The sequence below is a fragment of the Anser brachyrhynchus genome, assembly GCF_964034855.1.
Source record: "Anser brachyrhynchus genome assembly, chromosome: 2".
Taxonomy (NCBI): Eukaryota; Metazoa; Chordata; class Aves; order Anseriformes; family Anatidae; genus Anser; species Anser brachyrhynchus.
This window is the reverse complement of record NC_137695.1, coordinates 140,805,862-140,822,520: the sequence shown is the minus strand read 5'-3', so window position 1 is coordinate 140,822,520 and position 16,659 is coordinate 140,805,862. Positions and strand designations below refer to the sequence as shown.

General features: G+C 34.5%; 1 protein-coding gene across 48 annotated transcripts in view; it reads right to left on the bottom strand.

Moving 5' to 3' along the window:
* Positions 1-16,659, bottom strand: part of RIMS2 (regulating synaptic membrane exocytosis 2) — a 462,856-nt gene that overhangs the window by 103,077 nt on the left and 343,120 nt on the right. For 16 of the 48 annotated variants that reach the window (XM_080580660.1, XM_080580636.1, XM_080580679.1 and 13 more), the window contains one exon: positions 3,801-3,833. The exons of the other annotated variants lie outside the window; for them this stretch is intronic. In XM_080580660.1, coding sequence (XP_080436786.1) covers positions 3,801-3,833 — 33 coding nt within the window. The remainder of the gene's footprint in view (positions 1-3,800; positions 3,834-16,659) is intronic. 48 annotated transcript variants of the gene reach the window in all.

Here is a 16,659-nt window from a genome sequence, read left to right as displayed (position 1 = left end):
AGTCTAAGGAATGAGATTTTAAACAAACCCATCAAATTAAAAATCACAGAAGCCTTCAGTGATTCACAAGTCATCTAACCACATTTGTGCTAATATGTTACAAAATCCTTCAGGAATTCCTTTTCAACATGAGAAAGACAGAAACAAAACAAAATACTATCCTGGTCTTTAAGGGGAAGTGTGTCACTGAACAGTGAGTACAGTAACAACAAAAATAGAGGGGTGTCACGTCTCATTTATAATGGGTAAGTATATCAGAGTAGACTCACTCTTGGGAGGCTTGAAAAACCTGTTATGATACTGTAGATAAATACAAATACAAATAAGGCTCCTTCTCTTCCACTGCAGTTGCTCTCTTACATTCTCTCAATCATTTTTTTTTCATTTGCTTCCTCCAACAGTTTATTTTCCAGGCTCTCCTACTGTTTGACCCTCCACTGTCCTGGGCTGACAGCTCTGATTTGGTCACGCATCTTTAACAGTTTTTAATTTTTATAAGCTCTACCCCCAGCAAACAGGTTACTATTAAAAACCAAACCAAAACAAAAAACTTCCATAAAAATATTAAAACACGAAAAACATATTTCAAAATTCTTATCTATTTGAACTTCATTCTCAAAGAAAGTTAGCAAAAACTTTAATCAATCTTCCTATGCTCCTATTTTGAGAGAGAATTCTGCTCCAGAAGTTGTCAAAAAGAACCAGAAACTCTATTTCCATGCCTTTCATGGCCCTTCAGAAATAGAAGGTAGTCCAACTTCTAACTTCCATGCACTACCACAAAAAAGCAGCAGTGACTGGGCATCCTTTCTCATCCTGAACTAAACCTAGATTTAATTATCATTATTTATGCTACCTGTACACTTATTGACCTTAAACTGTCATGGACTGGCCTTTCCGTAGTTTTGGTGGTTAGTTTTGGGCTACAGTTACTTAAGTCTTCTCACACCTAGATCCATTTCACAAGACTGAAGAATGTTTTCTGTATCTCATATGCTTGAAGACCACAGTGAGTATAACTGCAATTAGTTGATGCAACAGTAACTGGTTAATCAGAACCACTGGTGAAAAGAAAGTTTCCCAGTTTGTGGTTGAGGTTCTGTGGCAGGCAGGGTTTTACTTCCATTGCCCACACTGAATATAGGCAGGATGACCAGGATGTCTTCCTAACAGTTTTCACAATACATCCTATGAAATATTTTAAATTATTTGCAAAGTACAATTTTAGAAACAAATTGTGAAAACTGTACATTGTGAAGCTCTTCATTCACCAAAGGAAAATAGAGTTTAATCATTAATGATGCTACCAACCTGTACTGCTGTCAGATAATGACATTTGTATTGAAATGTTTTTGTTAGCTTTGTAAGCTTGCCTTTGTGCCTGAAATATACAGCATAAGCTTTGCATGCACTAACATGGGACATTTCCACTAAAAAATCCCAGATTTTTTTCAGTGAAGAAAATCTTGTCAACTTGCAAGCTAAAATGTTAATGTCCATTGAGAGGAAATGGTAGCACCTTTCTTTCAATACAACGGTCACTTATTCAGATATATAGCTTTTTCAATATATCTTGGTTTAATAACACCTAGAATCAATAGCTAATCCTTTGATTCACCTAAATGTTTGCTAGCACGGTACTGTGAAAAGCATTTCCTGAAGAAAACCTGTAAATGGATAATCTAGTTCCACACTTCTAAAAGCAGATTCTAAAGCAATGGGGAAACATCTCCTTCTGGGGGTATGGCTTTGAAAAGTCACCCTTGCTTTTAGCTGAGCACACAGCTGCACAAAGTGCCTCAGATTGAAACATGTAAGCTATAATGTCATTGAGGTAAAGCATGGAAGTTGATCACATAACCACTCTCAAATGTGTATCTGAAAATATGTTCCTAGACAAAAGGAAAAGACAAAGCAAACTGCTTTCAGTTTAAGGGCAGTAACTTTTGCAACTTCACTTCTGGCCATGCTTCTGCATTTATCTGCTAGACAATTAACTTTATCAGTGCCTAATACATTTGGTTAACACTGGTTAAAGCAAATTTGGTTAAAGCAAAACAGTGCTTTGCAGGAGCTTATTTCTACTGGAGTGTCCAAAAAAAGTTAACAATTCACAGGTTTTGTCTTCTCACATATGTTCAAGAAAAGTATATCATAAAAATATGTACTTTTCTGAGAGATTAAGTATCCTGTTAAGGTCTGACTTCTTCCTATTCCAAGAATCAACTAGGATTCATAACTCAGAGGAGGGATCTTTAATGAAAGGGTCCACATGTTTCCTTTTCCTTTTTTATGAACAAATAAGAAACTGCTCACCCAATCCACTAATTTATTTTTTTGTAATGAAACAGATTCAGAACCACTGCACAGAAACTAGAAATTGATCTTAAGCACAACATAAGAAAACTCAGTGCTTCTACAGCATAATTTATTAATTTCCAACAGTGGTGATTTACGGAAGATGGAAATCAGATCATGTAACTTTGACTACCAGTTGCTATAGTCATGGCTTGGGTTGGAAGGGACCTCAAAGATCATCTAGTTCCAACCCTCTACCATAGGCAGGGATGCCACCCACTAGATCAGGATTATCAACTTTTCCATCTCCCTGTAATGTAAGTGATTTCTATCGTGGGATTTGTAAAGTATGAAATCCACAGCAAGTAACTTTTGGAAGTCTCCATAGATAATCTCTGACTCTAAGGGATTTTGACAAGAGTATTACCAAAGGCAAAACTGAGTTCTGAAGGAGCCAGCCACAGGAGAGGAAACAAAATGTTTGACTAAATCCTACCTAAGTTGACTGGACCAGTACATAAAAATTGCTTCAGAGTTTAGAAGCTAAATGGTATTCGAGTGACTTATCTAATTCATTGGGATAACAGCATAAGCAAAGGGAAAAAAACAGAGCTTTGACACAATACAGTGTAAGACTTTTATAGGTGAATTTGATTAGCTTAAATATGGGGAATTTCCTTGTTGTTCTGACATACTATGACTGAACAAGCAGGGCAAGCACGAACAGCTATTGCATTTTCAGAGGTAGCTAGAATTTAGTTCTGTGCCAGTAATACAAACTACATGGAAAATTCAATAAAATGGCAGATTAAAATTTGATATGAAACTTTAAAAAAACAAGTAACGTGCAATATGAAAGAAAAGCCATGACTAGTACAGCTAAATTAGATCTTCATTAATGTTTTCACTTCTCTCTCTGTTATCAAACCCTTCTGTTTTACAGTTTTTGCCATGAGAGAACAGCTTTTTAACAACTCAAAATGGATTTTGTTCAACAAAGCTAAGTTTGAAATTTCAGTGTATGGTATGTAATTTACTGAGATTGTTCAGTTCTTAAATTATATCCTCCCCAGGGTGAAAAATGACTTGTTATGTCTAAGTTTTTTACTTTATGTAGAAGTTTCCAAATGTGAAGATAGACAAATTACAGTTTATATGTTTAGAAACCATGTGTTTCTTGTGCTAGCTGGAAGCTTAGAAGCTAACACAAAGATATTGGAGGTAGGAAATAAACACAGAAGAGAGAAACTTAATCAGTTCAAAGTCTAAAAGTATGCACGTGTCATCTGTTGATTTTAAAACTTTTTTGCAGAGTACATAATTCATAGGTAATAAGTATTACATAAAAATCTTGATTTAACTTAAAAGCTTACAGTTTGTTAATGCTTTAATATATTGAGAGAGGAAGAGAGTGAAAAGTATATGAGATGAGCTATGATAAAATCTATAGGAAAGGTAAAATGAGAAAAATAGCACAGAGAAAAGCAGTAGAAGAGACAGACCTGAGTTTCTTCTCCGTGATGATTCCGCTTCTTCTGTGATCACATCGTGTAATGGACAGACATAGACAAAGGAGATGGGCGTGAGAGGATGTATTCAGAAGGTTAAAACTGACACTGAGGGAAAGGGCCAAAAATTGTTTTAGAGAGAAGTCTGCAGTGCAGAGTTAGTAAATGGGGAAAAAAATAGCAAGACACCAGAAAGAGAAAGAAAGCTGAGAAAGAAGTGGTTAAACTACAGTTGAAAAAGAACAGCAAAGACAGGGTTAGTAGAGGAGCTGAGGAAGTAACAAATGTTATAATTGAGATCAAAGTCAATCTTGCAATGAAGCTGAAAAGAAACCTGGATAGTAAAAGGTATGTTAACTAGCAGAAACACTTTTGTTCATGACTGTTCAACTTTTCGGAATGTTATCTACTTGAATGCAATTATTAGTTTTTTCTTTCAAGTACTGAACATCCAGTTTAAAGTCACCAATGGGAAGTGTATTATTAGATAATTCAATGATTAAATTATTTTAATTTATGCTGAACCAAACTTTGCATACCCAAAATGGAAAATAAAAAGGAAACAGATTGTTTGGAAAAGGATATACAAGCTCATGAATTTCAGAATCCACATAACACACTCTGGAAAGGACCACATTATTGTAACACTTTGCCAATGGCAATATTTTCATGACCAAAATATTGAACGTGAGAAAAGAGAATGTATAGCTAATAACTCTCATGGTCAATTCAGCAGATATTTTTTCCAAACCAAATATTATTCATCTCACAGTAGTCTAAGTTATTGGAAATGCATGCAAATTAAATGCCAAAGCAACTATCTCATTACTTACTTTATTACTTCTAATTCAAAACACACACTGCCATTTCAGACATGGAGAACATCTGAGGGACAGTGTCATTCTCTGTACTGAACATCTAGTTGTAGCAAAAGAATGTGAGGAATTTATCTTGAAAAGTAATAATAATTACATTGAACTATGAAGCTACCATCACTAGCAAAACAAGTGCATTCTTACAAAAAAGCATCAGAATTAAAACAAATATATGTAAGTCCTAATCTAAATTCTGCTTGAAGTTTGTGAGTCACAAAACATTGCTCATAATTCAGTAACACTGCAGATATTAAAATAAAAATTCCAGAAAAGTTCATACATCACAAAAAATATGCTGTAGTTTTATCCACATTTTGCAGTCAAGATTAGGATACCACTGAAAAATGCAAAATTAGAATACACAGTATAAATGAACAAAATGAAATGAAAAACAACACTAATATTCATCTGATAATCCCTGTGTTCTACAGTTAAACCATTTTGTTCTATAGCTAGCAGATTATCATTTTCATCCAACAAATGCCAAGACTTCACCAAAACTTTGCTGTAAACACAGATTATAATATATATTTGGAATGCACTTTAAGGCAATTAAATTTGCTTATGGGATGAACACAGTTAAGTGCTATATTTGAGATATAAAATATGAAAGCATAGCAGATGACAGTCTTGACAATGGATGCTATGTGTTCATATGTTTAAAAAAAAAGTAATGGTGCATAAATTGCATAATAAAGTGCAATGAATCAATAATATGAAATTAACAATGAAAACAAAGACCTACTTCTCCTTAATTTTATACAGCCTGTACTAATACAGTGTAGCTGTAATTTCTATAACAGTTAAATAAATAGATCATTATTACCATCATCAAAAACCCAGCAAAAAGATAAAAACTTTTTTTTTCTGAAAATGTTTTCTGTTATCTATATATTTATATATTATCTACAGCCCCAAAGCAAGCACTCCTACTATGTCAAACACTGTTATTAGAAAGTCTCTATCATGACACCCTTATACCCCATTTGTTGATTTTAATACCTGTGAGGATAGCATAGCTTTGAGCCATATACTACATTAAGATAAATTTTAAAAACTTCAGAAGTTTTCAAAATACATTTAGAACCACTTAATTTCCAAATTAGGAATATGCCATGGACTACTTTGGAAGATTTTAGCAAGGAATAGCCAGTATTTGGCTGCATATCAGTCACATGTGGCGATATGTTTTAAAAACTGCATTTTTAAAAGCCCTCATGCAAATTGTTGGAAAAAATATTTACAAACATATTGTCATTTTTTTTTATTTTTTATTTTTTTCATTATGGATAATGTGGATAACTATTCAGCTGATATCTCATTTCTTGAGATACATAGTTTGTAAAATGTGTATAGTAATTGTTGCAAGCATTAATGAATTAGAAGTAGTTCGTGATATAGTAATGCACCAATATCCTTCCATTAGACCTACTAATTTAGATGCAATAGCACTTAATAGGAACCAGTCTTCTCATGATTAAGAAGCCATCCATAAACCTCTCTGGATCCATAAATCTCTCTGGATCATTCATGAAAACTCTCTGGCTCTGGAGCCTGAAATACACTACATTCAATCTTTGTTGATAGAAATGTATTAAAATCTGCAAACAAAATCATGGAATAAAATTCTATTAAATTTAGGTGTCATTTGGTATTTTCATTTGCATCTTTATTGCTTTGTTGTGGAACAAGCATTTATTTGAATACTGTGTATCTTGATGTATGAGTGTGGTATGCATACGGGTATTATACACAAATTTAGAAACAAGTTAGACTCTCTCATTGAATAAACTTCTGAAGGAAAAGAAAACCAGGAATTGTATTGCAAGTTTGAGTAAACCAGGAGAAATATCAACTATTTTATCATGCTTTGATACAGAACTTTTTGCTGTAAGCAATTTCAGTTATTAAAGAGAAGTATTTAGGAACTTAATTTTTAAAAAATGTGCTTGAAACCTTACACAGCAAACATCCCCATCCGAAATTCTAAAAGTAGCATGGGACAACGAGATGTAAGTTAATTTCTTTCTTTCTTTCTTTCTTTCTTTCTTTCTTTCTTTCTTTCTTTCTTTTTTTTTTAATCTTCTTCAAGGCTTTTCTTAATTTCATTTTATTTTGCTCCTTAAAAACAAAGATCTTTCACTGCATTTCTGACCTCAGAACCTTCTGCGGCTTCAAGATCAGGAAAAACCTCATTTGTGGACGCTCCTTATGACATAAGATGTGCAATAGCACAATCAAATGGGCATTATTGTAAAACAGGGAGGAGACTTTAAAATAGAGATGCTCCATCAAGTTTGCATGTTCCATAAACATATGTCATTAGTCTGTATGTGATTAGACTTAAAAAATGACATAATGCATCCAACTCTCTGGGAAGATGTTCCCTACCACCACTCAAACTCTGCAGTGCTGAGGATACTGGTAAAAGAGGAGGACTACATAGCAGAATAGTTAAGTGTGGAAATAATCGTTCAAAGATTTGGAGTGAATGGCTACTTGACTATGTTCAAGTGTGCATAAAATCAGTCTTCCATAATCGTATTTAACACCATTAAACCACATCTTCCAGTTACCCCTCCTGTAGATACAGAACCCATTTCATATTTTCAGTTTTTTTAATGAGGTGATTTCTTACTAGTTAAAAGTGAGTTTTTCATCTTAAAGTGTAAACTCATATACACAACATGACAGTTGCGCCCTGGACAGATGCTGACATTTTTGCTCAAAAACGTTAGCTGAGGACTAACTAAGATGAAGAAAACACAGGAAGACAGAAGCAATACATTCAATTTTGTAACTACAGCATATATGCCAGGCTTAATATATGCTATATAAAATACATGCTAGATAAAGACAGTAAGAATATGGAAATTGTCGTTAATTCCTACCCAGAGATAAGGATTATAGAGAAGAAGGCAGAAAACAGCATATACGAAGAAATCTTAAATATTCTCAGCAGCATGATCTCTCTAAATCAAAAGAAACCATGTAGACTGCATTACTTTTTTATATGTCTCAAGAGATAAACTAAACGAGGAATTCAGAGAGCTTTTATGATTGTTTCTCTGAATAAAGTTCATGTTATAATTTTATAAGGGGAAGAAAGATGAAACAGTAAAATTTCAAAACATTGATGTGCTATAGTTCTGTATTGGATTTCAAGTATCATAAACCCTGAAAAGATAATAAATCTCACTGGTAAGTTAGCAGATTTAGGTAACCAAACATCAATGCTACTTCAGAAAGGATAATTATCAGCATATGATACAAATGCAGCCTCTATTGTCAATAAAGGATAGATGAGCTATCCTAAATCAGGTATCTCCCTATTCTAAATCTATTCTCATCTCAATAATGTCAGTAAGTTTCATCACTTACAGAAATAGGTAGTGCTGAAAATCACATGGTTTCAGGAATGGTTTCCAAAATACAAAAAGACCCAAAAAAAAGATATACACATAAGATATACACATAACGGTATGTATGTGTTGTTAGATATTTTCAGGCCACTTCACTATTTAAGACCCATTGTAAATGACTATTAACCCCTTCATACAATTTGGTTGAGACACCGAAGTGCAACATATGACTATGTCTGCAATTCCCATCCACACAGAGTCCCATTTTTTCTTAATAAAACCTCTCTCTCCTGAATCCAATTCTATGTTACTTTGGTACAGAGTAGGCATATTGACTTTCAAAGTTGTACAGGGAAATATAGAAAGTAAAATTTAAGTAAATACCTTAGAGTACTTATTTTAAATAAATACATCTTTTATACACAACATCTATTAATTAAAATGTGTGGGGACACTCATATTCTTTTGAGAAAACAATTATTCATATGATATATTCAATCTGAATTGCTTCTCACTTGGCACAGGTTAAACAATCCTCATAGATTCAACATGGCATGTAATACGTAGCTTTTTCTGTAAATTTTACCCACTTCACTGCTTTACAGATCCCACAGCATCTTTCTAAGAACCTTTCCTATATTTTCTTCACCAGCCCGACCAGAGCACTCTGAACCTTGCATCAGGGCCCCAGATGACTTATTTTACTTTCCCGCTCCGTTCTTCTGACAACTGTTCTACAGCCTAGTGACTTTTAGACAATCATAAACTAGTCCCTGACTCCACTCTGCTCCTCTCCTTTTCACAAGATGGCAATTTCATACCAGCTTTCTTGTTTAACCATAATTTTTGATTTGTCCATTGCTCATGATGGCCTTTACATGAAGTGCTACTGTGTTCTCACGTCTCTCTGAGTGGCCTGTCTTCAGCAAAAATACTTTGTCTTTTTTGGCCTCATCTTATTCCCCATTTCTAACAGCATTGGTTTTAACGTACATTCTATCATACTTATGATTCCATACTTACTAACTACAAACTTCCGTTAAAATCACCACCACTTTGTTTTGAATTATTTTTTATTACTGTTTTACTGCTTCAGCTGATTCCATGGCAATAGATAAACTATTCAATAACAACGACATTATCTCTGAAAGGCTTTTTCTGTGTATAGTTAAGGAATACTTCCACCTAGGAGAAAGACATAAATGTTCCATTGATAAAACCAGCCATGGTTTCCTTCAAACTGAAAACCAGTCACTGTATATAAAGACTTACCATTTGTAAGCATGCATCACCTTTGTGTCTTCTGATGTGTTTAACTTACCATTGTTACAATTCCTCTACAAACTTAGTATGGTATTAAAGAAGTACTGCCTTCCCCAAATAATTACAGAAGCACCCCACTTCAACTTTTTTCCATCCTGAGATGTAGAAATACATTTAAATTAACCAGTCTCCTTTTTGAATCATATCAAAATATGTCAGCACTTCCTTGTGTTGTGTTATTCGACCATTGCTTTGAAATTAAAAGTGTTGGCAAGGGTTGGATATCTGATGACACTGCAATCTTCTCAAGAGGCAGCGATAATGAAACTACCACAGAATAGTTTCCAGATAATAAATGTCAAATCTACTAGCTTGAAGTACAAAAAACAAGGTAAAACCAGTAATATTTCCTTTGCTATCTCACATAGGTTGTTCCTGCATCACCTGTATCATCTCTGGATGGAAACGCAGTTTGCTAGACTGTGTTCACCTCCCAAACTTTGGATAGTGAAACTGATTGTTCACTTGTACAACAGTTGACAGGCAACAGAAATGAATATCACTGCCCTGGTGCCCTAAACAATGTGCTTTCTCCCTTAAATAACCTTATTGGGTTCAGAAGAGATGAGTGATGATACCAGGTGAAAATAACTAATTTTTTAAGGAAAATCTTATTCAACTGTATTTCTGTGAATAAGGGACATTCACTACCACCACAGCCTACTACATTTCCAAGTTGTTCTCGGAAGGCAGTATGTATAAAAATGCAAAAGCATATGAAAATATTTATGCTTTTTTTTCTTTTTCTTCTACTGACCAAGAAAATGTGAGTAGACCTCTATTCTCTTTAGTTTGTCATCTATTACAGCTCAGAGACAGAGGCGTTGTGAAATTGGAAACGTTTAATATATTAGATAGGAGCAAATAAGTATTCTGTGTGCTCTTTGATCCATTGGTGTCCTGAGAATGCAGTGCTCCCTCACAGGATGCTGCCACCAGCTAAAGGAAGGGCACACACATTCAAGCCCTGGCTTGAATTTCCATATTATGCTTGGCTATGGTTCTGCAATTTTGCTCTTCCATTCCTTTGCATAAATGTAATTGCCTCTTTGAAATATACGGAACAATAGTTTTGGCAATTGCCTCAGAACTTAGAGATTTAAGGCACTGTTGAGAAAACATATTGGTTTCTGATATTCAGAATTTTATCAGCATCTTCTATGGTAGAGCCTGAAACAAAAGAACCATTTTGCTTCTTGAATTACCTTAAACTGTACTCCAGCAAATTTGCTAATCTCGTTTGTAGTCACATATATTATTTTAATGCTTCCCATGATAGAGCATTACTATTATTTCTTTTGTTACTTTGAATTATTTTTATTATCTATTTATGTTTTTATCTACAATTTGTTCACAGTCCAAGTAATTTGCTCAATGTATTCATGTAATCAATACCTCACTTTTTCACAGCTTTTCTTAGATGTAATTCTGCCTGGCTGTTTCCACATGACCAGTTATGTTAAATTCTTAAGAGACGAACAAAAGCTAAAAAACAGGAAAAGTTTCTGCTATAGCAGAAAATTCTCTGTATGAAAAGACAACTAAATGAGGGCAACAGCAATATTAGGTACCCATATTCCTCCTTGCTGCTCTTTGTAGACTACCAACGGCAGCCAGGGACTAAGTCGTGGTAGTATTTCCTTGCTATGTGCTGTGCAAACAGAACATTTACAGCATTCTCAGATGAAAGAAAGAACAATCCTGTGCAGAGGGTAAATCCCATATTGGAAAGCTTCAAGCAATTCGAAGCTTCCTTAGTCAGGCCATATCACTGGTTACAGATCCAATATATCTCAACATCCAGGTGTGAGTACAGTGGAACTGTATGGGACTTGAAGATAGTATGGGTTTGTAATGATATAGGGATGTCTATAGGGGCCAGCAGTGTGCCACACATAGCAGATAACTCCCATCCTGAAAGCTGCAGGGGTATGTTATGCTGGTACTCCACCATTTCTCCTGCCTCTTCAGTACAGAGAATCAGTTTGGAAAAGCACCGAGAAGCACCACACATCATTGTCCCAAGTGTACATACCATGAAAGACAATCCTGAAAACAAAAATCAAAGCAGAATTCATGCTCTTATCAGGCATCAGCCTTTACATAAAGACCTAAAGCTGTGAAGTGCAGTACAAAATTTTTACTGAAGTCTTTATCTATTCTGGGGTTTGGCAATTGTGACTGTGGCTTTCCAAACCAATTTTGTGTATTCGCAGCAGTACTTGAGATCAGTGATACTGTTCCAGAGGAAAAAATAGATAAAAAAGAAAATCAGATAAATATTGTTCTGATGCTTTCAAAAGTAACTGCTTTTTAATGCCCACATTTGTTTCCGTTTTCTATTCTGCCAACCGTTTTCTTGTCTTAGAATTACAAGATTTTACTCACATTCCAAAATCTAGAATGCCCTAAAAGCAGGCATCTAACAAAGTATGGCTCCTGTTTCTAAGAATGTGGAAGGTGGCTCCAAACAAGTTATTGCTAATAACTCTGAATGTGCCATCTGCCTAGACAATAGAGTACTACATTTTTAAGCCCACCTCAGCTGGGAGATGGAGATAATGCTCTTACCTAACTATGGTGTACAGGAAAAGTCTGGGCAGAGAGATTATTCTGCAAAAATTTCCCTGGAAAGGCAACAGTGAAGATATGCAGATGTTGTATCCTGAATTTCTCATTCAATAGCTAAGACATTCAGCTGCAAAAGAAGATACACTTACATTGCAAGACTGGCTCTTACAAGCAATACTTGTTTTATCTCGTAACTTTCTCTGATGAATTAAAAAGTCAGGGAACATGGAATTCAAATGAAGGTCTGTCCTTTTACAGCTATATTCCCCAGCTCCTAGTTTAGAGAGTGAATCTGGATTTTGCTGCTCCTCTTCAGTCCTGATTTTTGCACTTGACGCTGCATAGTTCAGATTCAAAAAGAAACTTGGAGGTGTTCAGCAAGTAAGCCTAAAACTGAGATTACAGCACTTACTTAGGAGGTGGCACAAATGTCCGATCACGTAAACTTTAACTTACATGATTGGGAAAAGTGTTGTTATTAGAATGAGACAATTATTACGGCCAGAGAGAGATCTGCAGCCAAGAACTATACCTTTGTACTCTTGGAACTGAAAAACTCCCATTCATTCGAGAGACATGGATCAACATTTAAATACAGGCTGAAACCTGCAATCTAAAGCTTTAGAGTCTAGTCTGGTCTAGTTTTATTCTATCCTATTCTTACTCTACTCTACTCCACTCTTCTCTACTCTTTACAATGTGTTCATCACCATAACATCACAGTGCATTTTTACAAGTGATTAAAATAACGTGATTAGCACCTCTTGCTGTCGGATTCAGAGGAGAGAACAATACTATTATTACCATCAGCATCATCGTTACTATTATTAGGCTTGCTTCTTATTGTTATGCAATTGTAGTAATGAAGACAGAGCTGAATAATTGCACTTAATGTTTGGGGTGGAAGAAACTTTTTGATAGTTCTTAGTTCCAGAAGAAATCCGCTCATGCACAGGACAGATTTGCAAACTCCAGCCATATGGAGATATAAAATGCAGCTCATGCTAAAAAAAAGGTCAGAACGTTATTTCTGCCATGTGACGGTACAAGGTTTCAGATTCAAGTCTTTGAAGATGACTTTCTCACCTTGCATGCAGTAGATACCTTTGTTCAGTCAACTAAACAAGAACCAACATGACTTATACCTGGATTCCTGAAGCTTGCACACAAGGATAAATTATAACAAAATTCAAAGTTAAAGAGCAAGCTAAGTCTAATAATATGCCAGAATATTTCTTTTCTAATGTATGTGCATTCTAACACAATTGTTTACAAAAGCAGATCTATTTTTGCTATTCTAAAACAGAACTATGTACAACACTATTCTAAATAGTCTCTACATACTAAAAATTCCACACCAAAAAAAAAAAAAAGTACATCAAGCACACGCATTACAAAAGCATGAAATGTGTTTTTATAGTCTCATGCTTTCATGTGGTTTTCCAAACCCTGACAAACCTGGCTCAGAATGGTGTTTCTTTTTCGGCAATAGTTTGTCATCAGTTATTGTACCATTCACCTTTTTCTGCTGGTCCTCCCATGTAACTTCTAGCATAAATCAAAAAAAAATCAGAAATATTATATAACTTACATTATATGACACCTAAAATAATTTGGGACAACTTGATCTAAACAAAATACTATCATTAACACAGAGAAATTTAGATTATTTCTTTAATTTAGAGGCCTATGATGAAGAGGTTTAGTCAACAACTTAAACAAGGAAAAGGACATACTATACGTAAGTTAATATCTATGTAATATATCAAATATTTGTCTCTCATATATAACAATTGTGAAAAAAAATATGGAGATTATTTACACAATAACTCCTCCTCTTTTAGAAAGCTAGAACAGTATATTTTATAGCTTCTTACAACATTTATATATTTCTCTGAATTTAAAAAGGCATTATGCAAAAATATTTTAGTAGAAAAGACTTCACAAATTCACACAAAATCAAACAAACAAAGTAAAACCAAACCTGCAATCATGCATGTTGTTTTTAAACTGGAAAAGTATTTTTAACAATAAATTGAGCTTAAAATATTTAAGCCAAAAGTTGGTCAGATTCACTTTTAAAATCTGGTATTTGATTTAAATTCAGTCTGTAGTTTAGGCATATTAAGACACTCCTCCTAATTATGATTCCTGTACCCTGAAACCAGCATTTCTGACCTATCTACGCACGAAAAGAGCTATGAATATAAGCATGTTCACTTTCCTCCAGATAGGGACTCCATTTCCTAGGATTGCAAGACTTTAGACTTTTTGACAATGACAGATATTTTTGGTCTACAGTTAAATTCTCCACCTTCTGAAAATTAAACGGGGTGCTTACCATAACACTGTAGGCTTTTAACCTTTTGATAGCTCATGTCAAAACCAAATCTAGCCCAATCAATTAGATAGATTAAATACCATAAGCTCCATTTTTGCTTTGGGCTGTTGTGAAACTGCTTATTTTGCTGATCCCCCCAAATGCAAAGTTCCTTACAGACATAAAGCATGGGTATAACCACTTATGTGATCACAGAAATAGCCAGTGATGGAGAATATGCTAGATATGGAGTACATACAAAAAAAAAAAAAAAAAAAAGACATAAAATTATATTAGCCCATGACATTTCTTTTTCTTCATTGTTTGAACGGGGTGGATATCTGGAATTCAAAATGTAAACCTTTAAAAATGTTATCTGCAGTTATCCTGTAGCCATCTTATCTATGGCTGTTGTTCTACAACAGGCTGCTGTCCTATGAAAGGTGGCTTTCACTTTTGAAAATGATGGAGTTGTAGGCTTCAAGTAATAATACATCAATAAAATTTTCAACATAATGATTTTAGGACACCACAGATATGCATGTTGAAACATAAACTGATACCTTTGAAGTACTGTGTGCAGCACTAAACTTCAGAAGGAACACTGTGTTTTGAAACCGTGGAAATAAAAGCTTATGTTTCTTCTTAACAAAATTTTGATTTTATGATAAATATCAAATAAAATTATAACTCTTTGAATAAATATTTTGCCATGTGATAGCCTTAAAAGAGCAAAACCCATTATATAAAGCAATACAGGCTACTTTTTTATGCTTATACTAAAAGTGATAGTATCACCATGTAAATACTTTCAGAAAAAGTTTCAAGGATCATTCTTCTATAGTTTTAGTTATTCTTATAACATTAAACTCAAATGTCTGTTTCATTTTATCAGCACGTAAGTGCAACTCTTAGATTGAGTATATGGAGACCGGAAGTATTCAAGTTCAGATCAGATGAAAAGCTTCATTAACTTCTGGAACAATGCAAGAGTTTGGCTAATATTGGTTACTATTTTAACCAAGAAATAAAAATAGACATATCCATTATATTTACTCCAACATTTCACCTTATATTCACCATTTTCTAATCCTATTTCCACGTTCCTGTGTCTATCAAGGTAAGAAATACTTGTTAAAGGAGAGCTTTCTTTATGGGATTAGTAAGAGATGATGAATAGGCAAAACGCTAAGTGCCATTGCTGTCCATATCCCCTTTGGTTAGATAAATATGCATTATGGTCTCTAAAATCTCTCACTCTCTCTTTTTCTTTTTTTTTTTTTTTTTTTCCCGCAAGGCAAAGGGCCACCTTCTATTCCCTTGTTTTAATCAAAGCTTCCTTGGCCAACTTATAAATATTTTGAACTACATCTTCCCATTTTCTAATTTATCATTCACTTCTCACCACTCTCACTTCAAAATGAACTTCAATCTGTCTTCTGTTGTGAGAATCAGTTTTGACTAATGAAAGACATAAAATCATTGACCTCATAGGTGATATAAAAGATGAGATTACTGAGTCCAAAAATTATAGTTATTGAAGCACTGTTGCGGCTAGAAGGATTGCTTCTAATCAGGTGCACTGATTCAGATTTCTTCCCACCAATGTAAAAAATGAAATTGTTAAATGTGGTTGTTTCATTAGATGCCATTGTTGCATCTACCCCTGGGGAACTGGCACCACAGCGAGCCGTGCAGCCAGGCTCTCCCCAGCGCACATCAGGATGCCACCTGGCCGTGTGCCCTTCATTTCTGAGAATGACACTCACTCATGCTGCCTGGGACAGGTTGGTGCACTCCAGTATACCTACTGTTAAGAACAAACTCAGCATTTATGACATTTTTGTTTAGACTATTCAATGTTAAAAATAAGGAAATAACATAGAATTGTTGCGTATCTCCAGCTTTTCTGATTTTCTAAATATGTGCTCTGAGCTCCAGCTATGTCGCAGCTGAAGTAGAATGATGCTGCAAACTGCAGAGCAACAAGATGATGCAGCAGAATACCAAGATGCTAATGACAGAGGGTTTTCTTATGCAAATACTACCCCCTCCCTTCTTTTCTCTGCACTACAGACAATAACATTCCTTTTCTCAGTTACCGTTTGCTTGAAACTTTCTCTCTAATTTCTTTTTTTTATTAAATCTACTCAGCGTTTTTATTCTTTTCAGCTCCAAAAATTTCTGTGAAGCAATTTTTATCAGTACGTTTCTAGTTTTAGACTTTTAATTAGCTTATCATAAAGTCTTCACTTTTTCACTAGGACATACTTAATTTAGTCTTCTTTTCCTGCAAATGTAAAATTCTCAGAACTTCTTTCTATTTTTAATGCTATAAATTGAACGCTCAGAAAGGAATTATATTCTTAATAATGTATGGTGACAACTACTTCAAAAATGAG